Consider the following 16,931-nt stretch of genomic DNA (forward strand, 5'->3'; position numbering starts at 1 on the left):
GGAGAAGGTCTCCGGAAATGGTCTGGAGAAGAGAGGAGGGGATAGGGTCAAGCGGGCAGGTTGTTGGGCGGCCGGCCGTCACAAGTTGCAATATTTCATCTGGAGAGAGAGGGGAGAAATAAGTCAAAGCATAGTGTAGGGCAGTGTGAGCAGGACCAGCGGTGTCATTTGACTTAACAAACGAGGATCGGATGTCGTCAACCTTCTTTTCAAAATGGTTGACGAAGTCATCCACAGAGAGGGAGGCGAGGGGAGGGGGAGGAGGATTCAGCAGGGAGGAGAAGGTGGCAAAGAGCTTCCTAGGGTCAGAATTTAGAGTGGTAGAAAGTGGCTTTAGCAGCAGAAACAGAGGAAGAAAATGTAGAGAGGAGGGAGTGAAAAGATGCCAGGTCCGCAGGGAGTCTAGTTTTCCTCAATTTCCGCACGGCTGCCCGGAGCCTTGTTCTGTGAGCTCGCAATGAGTCATCAAGCCACGGAGTAGGAGGGGAGGACCGAGCCGGCCGGGAGGATAGGAGACATAGAGAGTCAAAGGATGCAGAAAGGGAGGAGAGGAGGGTTGAGGAGGCAGAATCAGGAGATTGGAGGGAGAAGGATTGAGCAGAGGGAAGAGATGATAGGATGGAAGAGGAGAGAGTAGCGGGAGAGAGAGAGCGAAGGTTGCGACGACGCATTACCATCTGAGTAGGGGCAGAGTGAGTTGTGTTGGAGGAGAGCGAGAGAGAAAAGGATACAAAGTAGTGGTCGGAGACTTGGAGGGGAGTTGCAGTGAGATTAGTAGAAGAACAGCATCTAGTAAAGATGAGGTCAAGCGTATTGCCTGCCTTGTGAGTAGGGGGGGACGGTGAGAGGGTGAGGTCAAAAGAGGAGAGGAGTGGAAAGGAGGAGGCAGAGAAATTAGTCAAAGGTAGATGTAGGGAGGTTAAAGTCACCCAGAACTGTGAGGGGTGAGCCATCCTCAGGAAAGGAACTTGTCAAGCTCATTGATGAACTCTCCAAGGGAACCTGGAGGGCGATAAATGATAAGGATGTTAAGCTTGAATGGGCTAGTGACTGTGACAGCAAGGAATTCAAATGAGGAGATAGACAGATGGGTCAGGGGAGAAAGAGAGAATGTCCACTTGGGAGAGATGAGGATTCCTGTGCCACCACCCCGCTGACCAGATGCTCTCGGGGTATGCGAGAACACATAGTCAGACGTGGAGAGAGCAGTAGGAGTAGCAGTGTTTTCTGTGGTAATCCATGTCTCCATCAGCGCCAAGAAGTCGAGGGACTGGAGGGTAGCATAGGCTGAGATGAACTCTGCCTTGTTGGCCGCAGAACGGCAGTTCCAGAGGCTGCCGGAGACCTGGAACTCCACGTGGGTCGTGCGCGCAGGGACCACCAGATTAGAGTGGCAGCAGCCACGCGGTGTGAAGCGTTTGTATGGCCTGTGCAGAGAGGAGAGAACAGGGATAGACAGACACATAGTTGACAGGCTACAGAAAATGGCTACAATAATGCAAAGGAGATCAGAATAAAATGAACTAAACATCTGGGAAAGCGAGAGAGCGGGGCCTCCCTCACTTACGTTACACTGAAACACCCAAATATAACTCTCCCAACTTCCACCTCAGAAACTATAATTGTTGTAAACTACAGCGGTTCAATGTTTTCTAGGAATAGACTAACTTAGTTTATTCAGCTAGCTAACTTGGTACAGTATTCTTCTGTGAAAACCGTCCAGGGCACCAAATCCTATGACGCCACAGCCAACTAGCATGCCAGCCTCCAACAACACGGTTTAGCACCAATACTCGGCCACAACAAACCACCAGTGTGTCAACACGCCAAGCAGATCATTCGTGTCTGTGTCTTATTATTACTATTATAAACTAGTTGCATTGTGAAAAGGAATGTAAAATGGATTATAATACCATTAATACTCCCAACTGTTATTCTTTTTGAATAATAAAATACTACAATCTAAAAAGTAATTGCGGACCACCTGCACCACCCCCAAGGACCACAGGTTGAGAACCACTGGTCTGGAGTCCTTCTGCCAAACCTGGTTGTTGTGTCACACTGCCCTGTCCTGGTAGCACTGCAAAACATCACCTAATTAAATAAAATCATTAAATAAAAAAATGTAATTGCAGTTTTACTAGATAGAATCTTAATTTATAGGCTGAATACTTGTATTAAGTGTATGAAGACTTTACATGAACCTATAGGTGTTGAATCCTCCCACTGTGTTGAAATAGGAAGTCCATTTATAATGAAGTAGAGGAACGGGTCTACCTCTTATTGTAGATCAATGGTGCCATTACCTCGCTTCACCTCTGTTCCGCCAGAATGAATAAACAAGACCTAGAAAGAATAAGGTCGTGACCTCTGCGATTTTCCTTCAAAATAAAAGTCCTGCAATGATGATTGTGATTTTTTTCATTTTATGAGAAAATGTTAGCAGACTTAGAATGTTGTTTAACAATATGAAAAAAGCAATACAGTCAATCGCCTTTATAGCACAAATAATATTATAGCACCTTTTGTTAACAGCATTAAAAGTAATGATTACTAGACAGTTGTCATGGTAAAAGCAGTAATACAAATAACATGTATGATGCTACTATTAATAATAATAGTAATAATACTATTCATAATAATATTATTATTATAATAGTCAATTTTAGAAAACACTTTAAAATCCCATTGTTAATTAGATTAGTTAATTAGTCACATGGAGAGGGACACAAAATCTTATGCTCTGGGCTCCAACAGTGCAGGTCAAAATAAATCAAATAAAATCAAGAGAAGTGAATGAGACAAGATAAAGATGATAATAATATATGGACATTTACAACTGTAGCAACCATAAATTACCTTTGGGTGGTGGGGGCAGGGTAAGAGTATGTTGGGTGGTGGGGGCAGGGTAAGAGTCTGTTGGGTGGTGGGGGCAGGGTAAGAGTCCGTTTGGTGGTGTGGGCAGGGTAAGAGTCCTACCACACGGCAAGCGGTACCGGAGCGCCAAGTCTAGGTTCAAAAGGCTTCTTAACAGCTTCTACTCCCAAGCCCCCCCCCAGCCCCCTCTTTTAAGCTGATGCTTACTCTGTTTATTATTTATGCATAGTCACTTTAACTCTACCCACATGTACATATTACCTCAATTACCTCGACTAACCGGTGCCCCCGCACATTGACTCTGTACCGGTACCCCCTGTACAGTGCCTTGCAAAAGTATTCATCCACCTTTCCTATTTTGTTGCATTACAACCTGTAATTTAAATGGATTATACAATTTATTCAATAATACGGTACCGGATTCAACATAAAAAGCCACAAGTCAATTGCCTCTTGCTATTTGAATGATGGACAAAGAAAATATCTCCCTTCTTATAGTCCATGTTACACATTTATTCACCAACATCTGGTAAACAGGCTCTGTCGTATCAGGCTCTGTCGTATCCGGCCGCGACCGGGAGACCCATGGGGCGGCGCACAATTGGCCCAGCGTCGTCCAGGGTAGGGGAGGGAATGGCCGGCAGGGATGTAGCTCAGTTGGTAGAGCATGGCGTTGGCAACGCCAGGGTTGTGGGTTCGATTCCCACGGGGGGCCAGTATGAATAAAAAATAAAAAAAGTAATGTACTCACTAACTGTAAGTCGCTCTGGATAAGAGCGTCTGCTAAATGACGTAAAATGTAAAATGTAAATGTAAACATCAGTGGGCACTCCCCACCCTGATGGTATCACCTTGTACCCCAGGCAAGATATTCCATCTATCAATCATTCTAAGATAAACACCAGTGAGCCTCCTAGACATCCTGGCATCCAGACATCGTGGCACCAAGAGTGACCTATACTAATGGATTGACCTCATTCCTAAAACCCTGTGTAAACCCATCATATCATGGATATACACAAAATAGTCCCAATTTGGTGAAGTGAAATGAAACAAGTAACGGAAAAGTGGTGGGTGCATATGTATTCACCCCCTTTGGTATGAAGCCCCTAAATAAGATCTGGTGCAACCAATTACCTTCAGAAGTCACATAATTAGTTAAATAAAGTCCACCTGTGTGCAATCTAAGTGTCACATGATCTGAGTATATATACACCTGTTCTGAAAGGCCCCAGAGTCTGCAACACCACTAAGCAAGGGGCACCACCAGGCAAGCGGCACCATGAAGACCAAGGAGCTCTCCAAACAGGTTAGCGACAAAGTTGTGGAGAAGTACAGATCAGGGTTGGGTTAAAAGAAAAAAAGGGTTTATTCCGAAGGCACAGCGGTACGCAGCAATGCGTCAAACACTCCAGTGTGTAATCAGGCGCACTGGTAAACAACAAGGCACATGGGTGAAATATCCCAGCTAAACAAAATACATGGAGCTCCACCGAGCTAAACTAACCTCCACAATAAACAATCACACACAAAGACAAGGGGGCAAAGGGAACACTTATACAGGTACTTATGAGGGGATATGAATCAGGTGTGTGTAATAACCAAGACAAAACAAATGGAATGATGAGAAGTCGTGACAGGTATGTCAGGCGCATACCCAACACCTTTCATCACCCCGAGAACACCATCCCCACAGTGAAGCATTTTCCCAGAGTTTAGTCCAACCAGTCCCAGCATTGTTCTTGACTTCTTGTCTTAATCCTTTAAACTTGATCATTGCCTCAGTGAATGTTCCACCTGGGGCAGTATTGTTTGGAATAAAAGTGCAGCACTCGTTTCCAAACATAACACAGATTCCACCTTTTTATGCTAGGAGCCATTCATTTCCCCATTAGTTTTGTCCAACGAACCATGGCGGAGTTAATGCGCCAGCATTCTTCAGTTCGGCTAGCGCCTAGCAGAATGAGTGTGCTCGCATACTCCCCTAAAAGACCTTCGCTTGAAAAACGACAAAAGAGTGGCAATAGTACTGTTGGTCCATTTTGAGATGCCGTAGTCAGCATACACTTCCTCAAAACAGTCAGAATGAATCTCCGCTAACACAGGACTAGTAAAGGCCCAGTGCCCTACTTGTTATTGTATTTTTTACTAAATGTGTTTGAGTGTTTACCAGCATTAATTTACATTTACGTCATTTAGCAGACGCTCTTATCCAGAGCGACTTACAGTTAGTGAGTGCATACATTTTCATACTGGCCCCCCGTGGGAAACGAACCCACAACCCTGGCGTTGCAAGCGCCATGCTCTACTAACTGAGCTACAGGGGACCACACCTGATACGTTTCCTGAAATACTTTACAAATGAAACTTATCTCTTTGTGAAAACTGAAATGGTCCATTCATTCCTTTTACATTTTAGGAGATGCTCTTATCCAAAGCAATTTACAGTAGTGAGCAGTGCTTGACTTGGGACGGAGCTGTCCGGAGCGCCATACCGGCACTTCAATTTGTTCCTCTAGAAAACAAAGTAGCCTATGGCTGGCCTAGATTCACACATAGGCAAAAAAAGGTTGATCAAAGCGAAATGAAGATGGGATCTGCATTGAATAGCAAATGGAGAGTGGGCATTCATTTCCTGATTCCACTTTGTTCAGGTTTATTTGCCGCTAGTCTGTGAAAATGTGCGTGATATTAGGATGTTCTAGATTGCGCATATTGACGATCAATCAGTCTGAATGCGCATGTTGCGCTGTCCAAATTGTAAAATTAGGGTTTGTAAGGTCATGAAAATTTATAGATATCAGTTGCATAATTTTTGTTAATGTAATTCATGAAGGCACGCTTTTAAATATTATCAATCACTTAAAAATCTACATATCAGCCATTATCGGAATGACCCTTCAGTGCGTGTCTGTGTGCTGCATGGGTGCCAGTGCGAGTGGGCGGTTGTCTGAGGAGAGAGCCCGCGACATTTCAGCAGCAGGTATAAAATAATGACAGACAGACTAACTAGATAGCCAATTCAAAACATAACTTGTAGCAGTTCTCGCTAGTTAACTATAGCTAACTAAGCATTATTTTTGTTTTCACCTTTCCACCGGCACTGTAGAGCCTAAATAAATCTGCACCGTTGGAAAGCTGGGATTCCTCTATTAAACAGTAGCCATGTAATTGCGACACCATTAAAAATGTTTTCTAAGAATAGCCTAATTGACAAATAACTTACTGCGCATAGATCTCCTGCGTGGAAATTCTACACAGGGACACTCAAAGTAAATATTAAATGAATCACTCTTTATTGTCAGCAATCTGGAGAGGTCACAGTCAAACTTAGATGCATAAAGTACCGGTCTGAAGTGAGCTCTAAAAGGGCGTTCCTTACATAGTGCCTTATATACAGCTACATAAACATTCTAGGAGTTCTGCCAGATGGTCCTAACAGGAGGGTAATGACACCCCCCACTCATATCTTTACCAAGCACAGGCAGGAACCAAGGATTATTTATGACAAAAAGAGACAAGATGAACATTTTCAAGGCTCTCTATACATTTCCTCCACACTCTCCTGAAACATGAATATTTGTGCCTTATATATAAACATGTCCAGTTGCTTTGAAGTAGCCTACCTTATCCATTTGATCCCTGATTCATTGAATGAAGGAATACTTTTTTTAGACAAATGTATTAGGTTGTAATGTTGCAATATCCATCCTCCAGGATTTCTACTGGGTGTGCAGGCTTTTGTTCAAGCCCTGGTCTAACCATATTGTAGCCTAAACATCAGCTGCTCAACAGGACCTTGATAAGCAGACTTTGGTGTTTCAGTGCTGGATCAAAAGCCAAGCCTGCACACCCAGGAGCTCTCCAGATGGAGGGTTGACCACATGTTGACAACATGTGACTGATAGTGCAGTTCTTCTTTGTGGGGGATTAAGTGCCTTCATCAAGAGCATGACGGCAGGAGATGGTAGGCCTACAGTGCATTCGGAAAGTATTCAGACCCCTTGACTTTTTCCACATTTTGTTACGTTACAGCCTTATTCTAAAATGTATTAAATAAAAATGTTTCCTCAATCAACACACAACAAAGCGAAAACAGGTTTTTAGAAATGTGATAATTTATTAAAAATAAAACAAAAATACCTTATTTACATAAGTATTCAGAACCTTTGCTATGAGACTCGACATAGAGCTCAGGTGCATCCTGTTTCCATCGATTGTCCTTGAGATGTTTCTACAACTTGATTGGAGTCCACCTGTGGTTACTTCCATTGATTGGACATGATTTGGAAAGGCAAACACCTGTCTATATAAGGTCCCACAGTTGACAGTGCAAAAACCAAGCCATGAGTTCGAAAGGAATTGACCGTAGAGCTCCGAGACAGGATTGTGTTGCAGCACAGATCTGGGGAAGGGTACCAAAATATTTCTGCAGCATTGAAGGTCCCCAAGAACACAGTGGCCTCCATCACTCTTAAATGGAATTAGTTTGTAACCACCAAGACTCTTCGTAGAGCTGGCCGCCTGGCCAAACCGAGCAATCGGGGGAAAAGAGTCTTGGTCAGGGAGGTGACCAAGAACCCATTGGTCACTCTGACAGAGCTCCAGAGTTCCTCTGTGGATATGGGAGAACCTTCCAGAAGTACAACCATCTCTGCTGCACTCCGCCAATCAGGCCTTTATTGTAGAGTGGCCAGACGGAAGTCACTCCTCAGTAAAAGGCACAAGACTTCCCGTTTGGAGTTTGCCAAAGGGCACCACCTAAAGGACTCTCAGACCATGAGAAACAAGATTCTGTAGTCTGACGAAACCAAGATTGAACTCTTTGGCCTGAATGCCAAGCGTCACATCTGGAGGAAACCTGGCACCATCCCTACCGTGAAGCATGGTGGTGGCAGCATCATGCTGTGGGGATTTCTTTTCAGAGGCAGGGAAAGATTAATGGAGCAAAGTACAGAGAGATACTTGATGAAAACCTGCTCCAGAGCACTCAGGACCTCAGACTGGGTCGTTATGGGGTTAGGGTTATGGGGTATTGTGGGTAGATTGATGAGGGAAATTCTTTATTTAATCAATTTTATTAAATAAAGAATTTCCCTCGTGTATGGGTGGTCCTCTGTAGCTCAGCTGGTAGAGCACGGCGCTTGTAACGCCAAGGTAGTGGGTTCGATCCCCGGGACCAACCATACACAAAAATGTATGCACGCATGACTGTAAGTCGCTTTGGATAAAAGCGTCTGCTAAATGACATATTATTATAATTATTATAATAAGGCTGTAATGTAACAAAATGTGGAAAATGCACTGCTACTTTAACACTTCTATCAATAAGGTAACATTAAGGATTCCTACTATAATTTTTACTTTAACAGTAAGTATAATAAAAATCAAAATATATCTTAAGCTAAAAAGCTACATCAAATTATTTATCCAGCATGCGACAGGTTCTCCTCGCAAGCTTAAAGAGAGTGCCCTCTCCCAAAAATCATGCCTCTTTTATACCCTTAATCCTTCTTCTGCTAACTCATTTTGTTTAACGCCTGTTCCAATTACGCATTCAGTGGTTGACACCTAATGTGGCCATTTTTCAAAAAGGGCTTTTCACCACCCACTAGCCCCACTTCATCCTCACCTCAGCAGGATGTGTGCCTCAACAGGACATACGCCTCAACAGGATGTAATCATGCTGGTTAATCTAACCTGGGCTAATTCTAGGTTAAAATAGCACATTTAATACACTTGCAATCATTAACATTAACTTCTAAAACTTTTAAACATGAACCCTTCTTATTCCCTTCACCCTTCTAATTTCACTCAATTCTAATCTCCCTCTAACCTACCTTATTACTCCCATTACATCTCAAATATCCAACATTTTACATATTTCAACATTATAACATTTCAACATTATGACATTTCAATATTATGCTATTTCATTATCAACCTCATACAGGCCCTATCCTCTAAGTCTAATAAACATAGCCTAAATGCATTGTACCTTAAAGCAAACAAACATCTCACTCTTAACTATTTTACTATATTACTTAATACCCTTTAACATTTCCAAATGTTTTCAACCTTTAATATATTTAACCTTTAATTACTATTTTAATAAATTCCAGTTCCAAATCATTTCTTCTTCTTCTTCTTTTCTAGGGTCAATGTCAATTTTCTCTCAATGTTCATTCATCTTTGTGCTCTGTGTGTGTAAGTGAAACTTCTTTGTAAGTTTGTGGGTGTGTGAGTGGGGCCTTCCTATTCATGCTTTATGCCACTACAATGTCACAGAAAACTAGGCCTTAGCCTGCCATTCTTTTCAACACCTTAACCATCATAATTCTGTCATGAGAATGTTATCTCAATGGTTGAAGTCAACTACTTCTCAAGCTTTGAATAATTCCCAGAGGGTGTAAGGCTCTAGTTTAATAATGAATTAAACAAAGTCCCATTTCTGCATTAGGTCAATCTTTTATTTTATTCAAGTTTAGAGCCCATCCATTATACACACACACGTCAGACGAAAAATCCCACCCCGCTTTAGGCGGGCTGTATTTTTCCACTGTACACATATCATTCTTTATCATATTGATAAGAGCGTCTGCTAAATGACGTAAATGTAAATGTAATATTCTGCAACATGTTTCACAATCTTCTCCAAGCCTATCGGTTTCTCCCCTCCCTGAGTTGGGAGGCCTATTTTCTATTATTGGTTTCACAGTTGTCACAAGTTGTCTGTCGACAGTTCTTCTCCTTTGTTGTCTGACCTAACTCCTACTTATATTGCTAAATAGTAACACAATGTCATAACCTTAACTTGTCCTACTCACACACATTACTAGATTATAGTCTTATTATTCTAATACATTTCACACCGTTAAATGTTCCAGGGTGGAATATTGTAGTCGTTACAAAATCTTCTATCAAATTCTCACTCTATCCCCTCACCATTATGACAGGTTGACTGTCCCTCTAGACACTTTGCAAATCAATCCTTCCTGCTTTGAATATTCAGATCTGATATGACCAGACATGTGAACGCTGTTATGGGGGCCTGATATCAACTATTATATCTTGTTGGAACAGTTTTGACTCCCAAGGAAAGTGAAAACAGTTCCTATTTTTTGGTTGTTTTGACCACTGCTGAACACAGGCAGCTGAGGTATCCATCCTCCTCTACTCCACACTGTGTGGATTGTCACATGATTTTCCCACCTTGAAGTGCGATCTGTACAAATTTGAATTCCAATCTATCCCACTCACTATTATTGGGGATTCTTCAGTAGACTATAAGTTGAACTATATGTTAAACATAGTTGGATCATTTCAGACTCAGTAGACTATAAGTTAAACTGTGTTAAGCATAGTTAAATATTTTCGGACGGTGAGTTAAACATAGTGTTATGATGAGTTTCTCGGGTATCAAGTAATTCATGATACAAGAATATACTTAACACTTAGATGGAGAGTTCATACAAATATTTAATATTCGGTACTGGGTTCATCTAACAAAAGGCACGTATTTCGCCTCTTGCCATCCGAACTACTGAACAAAGAAAACCTCAGTTTATATACCTCATGTGACACGTTTCTTCAACAACATCTGCTAACCCTCAGTTGGCACTCCCTTCTTTGATGGTATTACCCTGTACCCAAGTCAGTATATCATGTCCATCAATCATTCTAAGATAAACCACGATTAAGCTCCCTCGACATAATGGAATCCTTGGTATTCAGACTGTGCGGCACCCAGAATCACTTATCTCATAAATTTAACCTTCTTCCCACCACCATGAAAAGACATCATAACACATAGTTAATAACAACATGACATGTGACAGGCGTTGAGACTAGGTAGTGCAGAAGGAAGAGGCCTGGAACAGAGACAGGGTTAAACATAGTTAAATCTTTTCAGACTATAAGTTAAACATGGTTAATCACAGCAATACAGGCGTTTGGACTAAGTGGCACACAGGGGAGAGGCCTGGAACAGAGCCAGGAAATGGACCTGGGAATGGGCCTGCCATGTGTGAGAACTGCCTGCTATGTGTGGGAACTGTATATGTTTGAGGATTGATTGTGGCTCAGAAAATAGACCTGCCATGTTTAAGTATTGATTGATATGCTTAGGAATCAATTAGGGGATCACAACAGAGCCAGGAAATGTCTCTGTTATTTTTACATGACAGGGCTTGGTCGTGCCACTATTGTTTCCAGAAACTGAATACATAGAAGGAAGAGAAGTCAGATTTCACCACTATTATAACATAAGGAAGTGGGCAGAGTGGTCAAGAGGTGAAGACTGGAAACAGTGGTGGAGGAACTAAACAGGGAGGGATTAAGCTAAAAAGTATGTAAAATGAGCAAAATGGAACTGTATATAAACTGAGAGGTGGAAAGTTAGTTGCTCTGCAGACCACCTCGGCTATATTGCTTATGTAATAAAGTCTATCTTAATTCTACAAAAACTCTGAAAGTACTTTGGGTTTTACTGAGGACAAGGACAATTTTCTACATCACTATGTAAACACTTTCAGTAAGACTGACATGCATAACTAGCTTCCCAGCTTGCAAGTAATACTGCTTCAGAGTCTAGTAGATCTCCAGCATCAAAGCAGAAGACTCCACAAATAAAACACATTTTCTATCATTGCAAAGCGATAAGCTGTGTTTACTTTTACTTTTTTATTTTTATTATGAACGTTCCAAAGCGATCAGCAGAAGCTCAAACATGCTACAGACACCTGTACAGACATAATATGCAATGATCTGATAACTATAGGTGACCGTGACAAGACACATGTTAATCTCAGTCAAAGTTAAATTTTGGTTCGGTCTCCTACTAACGTTCAGCATCAAGAGAGTAAAACTCAGGAAGCAGTGCAGCTCGCTTCAACAGGAAGGTGTACACTAGAGTCCTGCACGGGCATGCATTTTAAGGCCGAGCCCTAGCCATGCCCGAGGCCCTACCCTACCCAGCCCGATTGCTTCTGCCGAATTTAAGGCCCGGCCCGGCCCTGCTCGAAATAACTTCCTCAGTTAGTAAATCCATTAGCTGCTCCTCTCTGTCTGTCACTCGCTCCTGCGCGCTGCTCAAAGCGGCTCTGGGTCTGTGAGTATCCATAGCATTAGCTCCGCGTCTGTGAGTATCCATCGCAACGGCTCCGCTTGGGCTGCTCGGTTGCTCTGCTCAATGACGAGACATTAGATAGCAGTTAGCTGTTAGCTACTTTTCATCACTCTAAACTTCGACAAATCTCAACAAACATTATTTTCGGTATCTATCCTGTCTTATATTTGACGAGGTTGAAGCACATTTGACACCATGTTATGATCTCAGTCAGATATGACTGTACTGCGCAGCAGAGCACGAGTAAATGGCTCAGCTTCAAAATGTTAGTGATCAATTTAGCGATACCCGAGCCCTGCCCTGACCTTAGTTATTGATAAAAGAAAACTGGCCCAAACCCAATGTATAATGTTGGGGCCTGTCAGGCTTGGGTAGAGTAGCAGAACTCTACTTTACACTCAGGTTCAGCTCACCCACACTCTTTTGTCCTCTTCTTCAGCCTTAGCAGGAATAGAGAGATGGTGTAGCAGAAGATGATGGCACCTCAACAGCCTTTTCTTCTCAGTGGTCTCCTTCCCCAACTGTTGCGCCAACATGGTCAGGTCTCTTTCACAAGTAGCAAGGCCACTCCTTACTGGTTCTTCCAACAACTTCCAGTCTCCCTTCTCTCCATACTCTTGTCATTCTCTGGGCAGCAGGCAACCATAGGCCCCACCCGACTAGGGTAGCACTTTAGGTGGTGCTGTAGTGTTACAGGAGAATGGAGAGACTGGCATCACGCTTACATTTTTATTAAAAGGACTGACATAAAATAACTTTACAGAAATTATAAAAGAGTTACATTAATCTAATTTTAAATAATGGCATTCCACTCACAATTGTTCACAATGGAGTTCAGAAGTCAACATTCAACTACTTTTGTTTTTATTGCTTCAAAGAGGTCACCAATTCCCTAGACACACATTTCAACTTTATTTCTCATGTTCACGCCCGCCACCCCCAATTCATTCCCTCCCTCAAACTCGGATAAAACTCAAAAAGTGATACACAACATGGAGGAAAACAAAAAAATATGAAGTACTCTGAAAACAATCTCCAATAAACAAACAAACGAAAAACAGCCAAATAACTGGCTCCAGATCAGCTCCAGTCCGGTTCTTTATCGTGACCAAAACAATCTGATTCTGATCCAAACCCAAAGTTCTGCATACGCTCCCCTCTCACTTGCCCATGGGTGTTTCATCTTCCGACCACCATCTTTTGACCTGAGTGTTCAGTAATGCAGTAATCTCCTCCCCATTCCAAACAACGTGTTCCGATTCAGAATGGGGAATTCCGGAACCTCATCAAGAGAACTGGATCTGCTGCACTCCAGGAATCTTGAGGAAGGAGAGCAGAACTTACATGTAGAGATCTTTGTTTCTCACTTATTTATGGTTAGCTGCATGCCATGGTTACTCAGACATTTCTTCTATTATTTATTCATTGATCATGGTTTAACATGTTTTGTGGTGGTGGTGGGTGAGTCAGATGGCCCCTGTGCACATGGGTGTGTCCCCAGAGAGGTGCGGGACGGGACGCCTGTGCCACTGCAACCAGCGCCCCGACTGATGGTGCAACTCATCACTCTCACGTGTTTGGTCTTTAATGAGTACTAGCAGCATGCATGGAGACTCAGGAGCACCCTTACCTGTTGATACGAGGTGGTGTACACCATGACATTCTGTTGTTGTCCATCAGCAGTTATTATTCCAGCAGGCAACTGATTCGCTGCAAGAGGAAACAGATTCATACCCTTAATACTTGTGGGAATTAACCTATATGATCAAAAACGTTGACACTGTATATGACAGTTTTATGATATGGAAATGTGAAGTGCACATTTGGACTCATAGGTGTTTGGCTTGCTTCTATGACATCAAAGCGGTATTTATTATAATCCTCAACGTCTCATCTTTCAAAATACATCGAGCCCTCTTAATTTACAGCATTTCCGTCACTCAGACAACAACAAAAAAACACAGCGCAGTGCTTGAACTCTGACGTCATTTATAGCATGTTACTGTACAGCCACTGTGGTCCAATTTAGGCGCTTATCAGTCCCCAAATCTGCAATTTTCAACCCGTATACGGGTACGAGTGTAAAGGGTTAACATTATGCAGACTCACGTTTTCCCTGAAGCAATAGTCTGTGTCACTCACTGTTACCCATTGTTAGAAATGAATAAAGGACAGAATATATTTTAAACATATTTTGTTCCTAGCTCCTTAGGGTCCTAAGAATCTATTTCCCCAGGGAGACCAGGATGAAAGGCCCATAACTTATCTGTTGATCTTCAGGGGAGGAATATGCCTGGGGCCCAGGGGGAGGAACTGCAGTTATGACAGTTAGAGCAACTAGACCATAAACTATACTGAACAAAAATATAAATGTGTAAAGTGTTGGTCCCATGTTTCAGGAGATGAAATAAAATATCCCAGAAATTGTCCATACGCACCAAAAGCTTATTTCTCTCAAATCTGGTGCACAAATTTGTTTACTTCCCTGTTAGTGATACTTTCTCCTTTGCCAAGATAACCTATCCACCTGACAGGTGTGGCATATCAAGAAGCTGATTAAACAGCATGATCATTATACAGGTGCACCTTGTGCTGGGGACAATAAAAGGCCTTTCTAAAATGTGCAGTTTTGTCACACAATGCCACATGCATCCAGGAAAAGGCGGAGCAATTTCTGCATGATTTACCTTTAAATAATTTGTATACATTTGTTTCCTAAAATAGAGAATCAAATAGCTTGCTGGTCCATGTTCTGACAATCTGTGTTTGGGCAGTAAAGAGAAAGAGCTTCGTTTTCAGAGGATTTTCAATTACCTAATTACTTTTCACAACATTTAATGCTTTATATGGTGTGTGTGTGTGCTTTGTTTTTGATAACAGTTCTTCAGAAGAATTGCATGTGTTGCGACGAGGGCCCACGAGGACAACATGCGCAATATGGATGATTTTCAAGTACATATGTTGTAGAATTAAACACCTATATGCCTTAAAATGTTTATGGATTGAGAACCAGTTGAATGGTTAATACAGAGCAGAGACATTTATGTGTTTTTCATAAACTCCCTGCAGCTGGTCTGGGTATGTCAATGACATGTGATGGCTGTGTGGAGATTGGAGTAACAATGGACCTAGTGTTATCATTTGTTTTGCTTATGACCCTATGACCTGACACATGGCCACATGCACATAATCTCAAGGGCCAGGGAGGATGGTAAATGATAAATGCCTTAATGTATGTACGTGTATTATTTGTAAAGAAAGGGTCTGCAACCATATAATGAGATTAGGGAAAGGGTCTGCTACCAATATAATGAGATTAGGGAAGAGGCTTCCTGTGGAAAAGCGCCCATGACCTTTTGGAGTAAACCACATGTGACATCTGGACATTGAAATATAAGGGTAGAGTGGCACTAAAATAAGTTAATCATTTGCCCTAAGGGGAGGGACTGTATATGCTAAGTAACATGATTATGCATTTGTGTGTATAAAAGGGAGCTCTAAGCCAAAGAGAGACAGTTGTTGCTCCATGGAGCAAGCTCGGCTTTGTTATGCAAACAATAAAAGTCTAAATTCACAAGTTCCAGTCTCTTGAGAAATATTTTTAAGTTGACTACTTTTTGAGTCAAATATTTCTACGACAGCAACAGGGGTGATTTACAATTAAACATTAACACAGGAACCAGGGTCACCCTTCCTGCCCTTTAGTGAGTTACCAGAGTCACCGGAATGTGCTTCATTATATGACGGGCCATATAGGACATCAGGGGCCATAGCTTATCTGTTCCCCCCCATTTCATTCCTACCCTGAGTGCCCCCTGGAAAGAGCATGAGACAAAATAGAGTCCAAAATATTTATTTGAGAACAAAGAGCGAAAAAGGGTGCTAATAACGTCAGAACATATTAAATGTTTCTTATCAATGTATTAAACTAAAAAACGCACAACATGTTTTGGTATGAACCCAATATACATTGTGATATTTTTCCTCTGCTTTTCATATGTTGTTAAAAGTATAATATATATTTCACTATAACATCAAATGTATGCAACTTATTCAAGTCGTGTTAATAATCTATTAATTGGCTATTTCCTTTTAAGCTGGTTTTTTCCTGTTCAGAGGACAATTTCTGTGACAATTTCTGTGAACACTTATGAGGAAATCTCAGCTTTATCTCATATGAACATTAAACGGGTTGAGTTCTCCGAATCAACGGGGCGTTCCTAATGTCACACTGTCCAGCCATTAGAGCCCGCCTTCTGTGAGTCCCTATAAATTAGAGGACTTACTAAACAGATAATATAATGAAGGAGAATCAAGTTCTGCAAACCAAGGCCACGCCCATTGGACGAATGATCCTATCTCCTTGGAAACTGAGTTAAACTCAGCCAAGAGACAGACAGTGATGTGGAAAATCTTTTCCTTATACTAATCAAAGATCTAAAGTATTTCAGAGTTTTCGTAGAATTAAGTTAGACTTTATTACAAATAGACAAAGCCGAGGTGATTTGCAAAGCATCTCCCTTTCCACCTCCCAGCTCTCAGTTTATATAGTAATTTTCACATACATCTCCGGTTAAAGCCCCTCCCTCTTGGGTTCCCCCACCACCATCCTCAGTTTCCCCCTCTCGACCTCTCCGCCCACTTCCTTAGTCTATGATAGTGGCTAAATTAGGCTTTTATTCAGTTTAGAATCAATAGTAGTACAATCAAGCCCTTGTCATGCAAAAATAATAATGTTCAGTTTAACCCCGGTTCACCCTGGCTTGACCTGAAGATTGATTGTTGGACATGACAGGTCCACACTCAATCTCTCAAACATACCCAACTCCTCTCTTCCCTCCCGTCATGCTGTAATTACTAATGATTAGTCTGAACTCTGTTCAACTCTGGCTCCGCTCCCAAGACTTTGTTTGAGGAGAGAGGACAG

The 16,931-nt window shown here is 41.9% G+C and overlaps 1 protein-coding gene and 2 non-coding genes across 8 annotated transcripts in view; 1 reads left to right on the forward strand and 2 right to left on the reverse strand.

The window, feature by feature from the left end:
- Nucleotides 1-3,512: 3,512 nt before the first annotated feature.
- Nucleotides 3,513-3,593, forward strand: trnaa-ggc. The gene has a single exon. It is a non-coding gene; the product is annotated as a tRNA-Ala (tRNA).
- A 9,126-nt stretch (nucleotides 3,594-12,719) lies between these two features.
- LOC121531712 (nuclear transcription factor Y subunit beta) overlaps nucleotides 12,720-16,931 on the reverse strand; it is a 42,897-nt gene continuing 38,685 nt past the window's right edge. For all 6 annotated transcript variants that reach the window (XM_041837102.2, XM_041837101.1, XM_041837103.1 and 3 more), the window contains 2 exons: nucleotides 13,635-13,714; nucleotides 12,720-13,323 (listed from right to left, as the gene is read on the reverse strand). In XM_041837102.2, the coding sequence (XP_041693036.1) occupies nucleotides 13,291-13,323; nucleotides 13,635-13,714 (113 nt within the window). In that variant the 3' untranslated portion in view covers nucleotides 12,720-13,290. The remainder of the gene's footprint in view (nucleotides 13,324-13,634; nucleotides 13,715-16,931) is intronic.
- LOC121532395 lies at nucleotides 13,465-13,578 on the reverse strand. The gene has a single exon (XR_005994299.1). It is a non-coding gene; the product is annotated as a small nucleolar RNA SNORD67 (small nucleolar RNA).

Source organism: Coregonus clupeaformis, chromosome 19, assembly GCF_020615455.1.
Source record: "Coregonus clupeaformis isolate EN_2021a chromosome 19, ASM2061545v1, whole genome shotgun sequence".
Taxonomy (NCBI): Eukaryota; Metazoa; Chordata; class Actinopteri; order Salmoniformes; family Salmonidae; genus Coregonus; species Coregonus clupeaformis.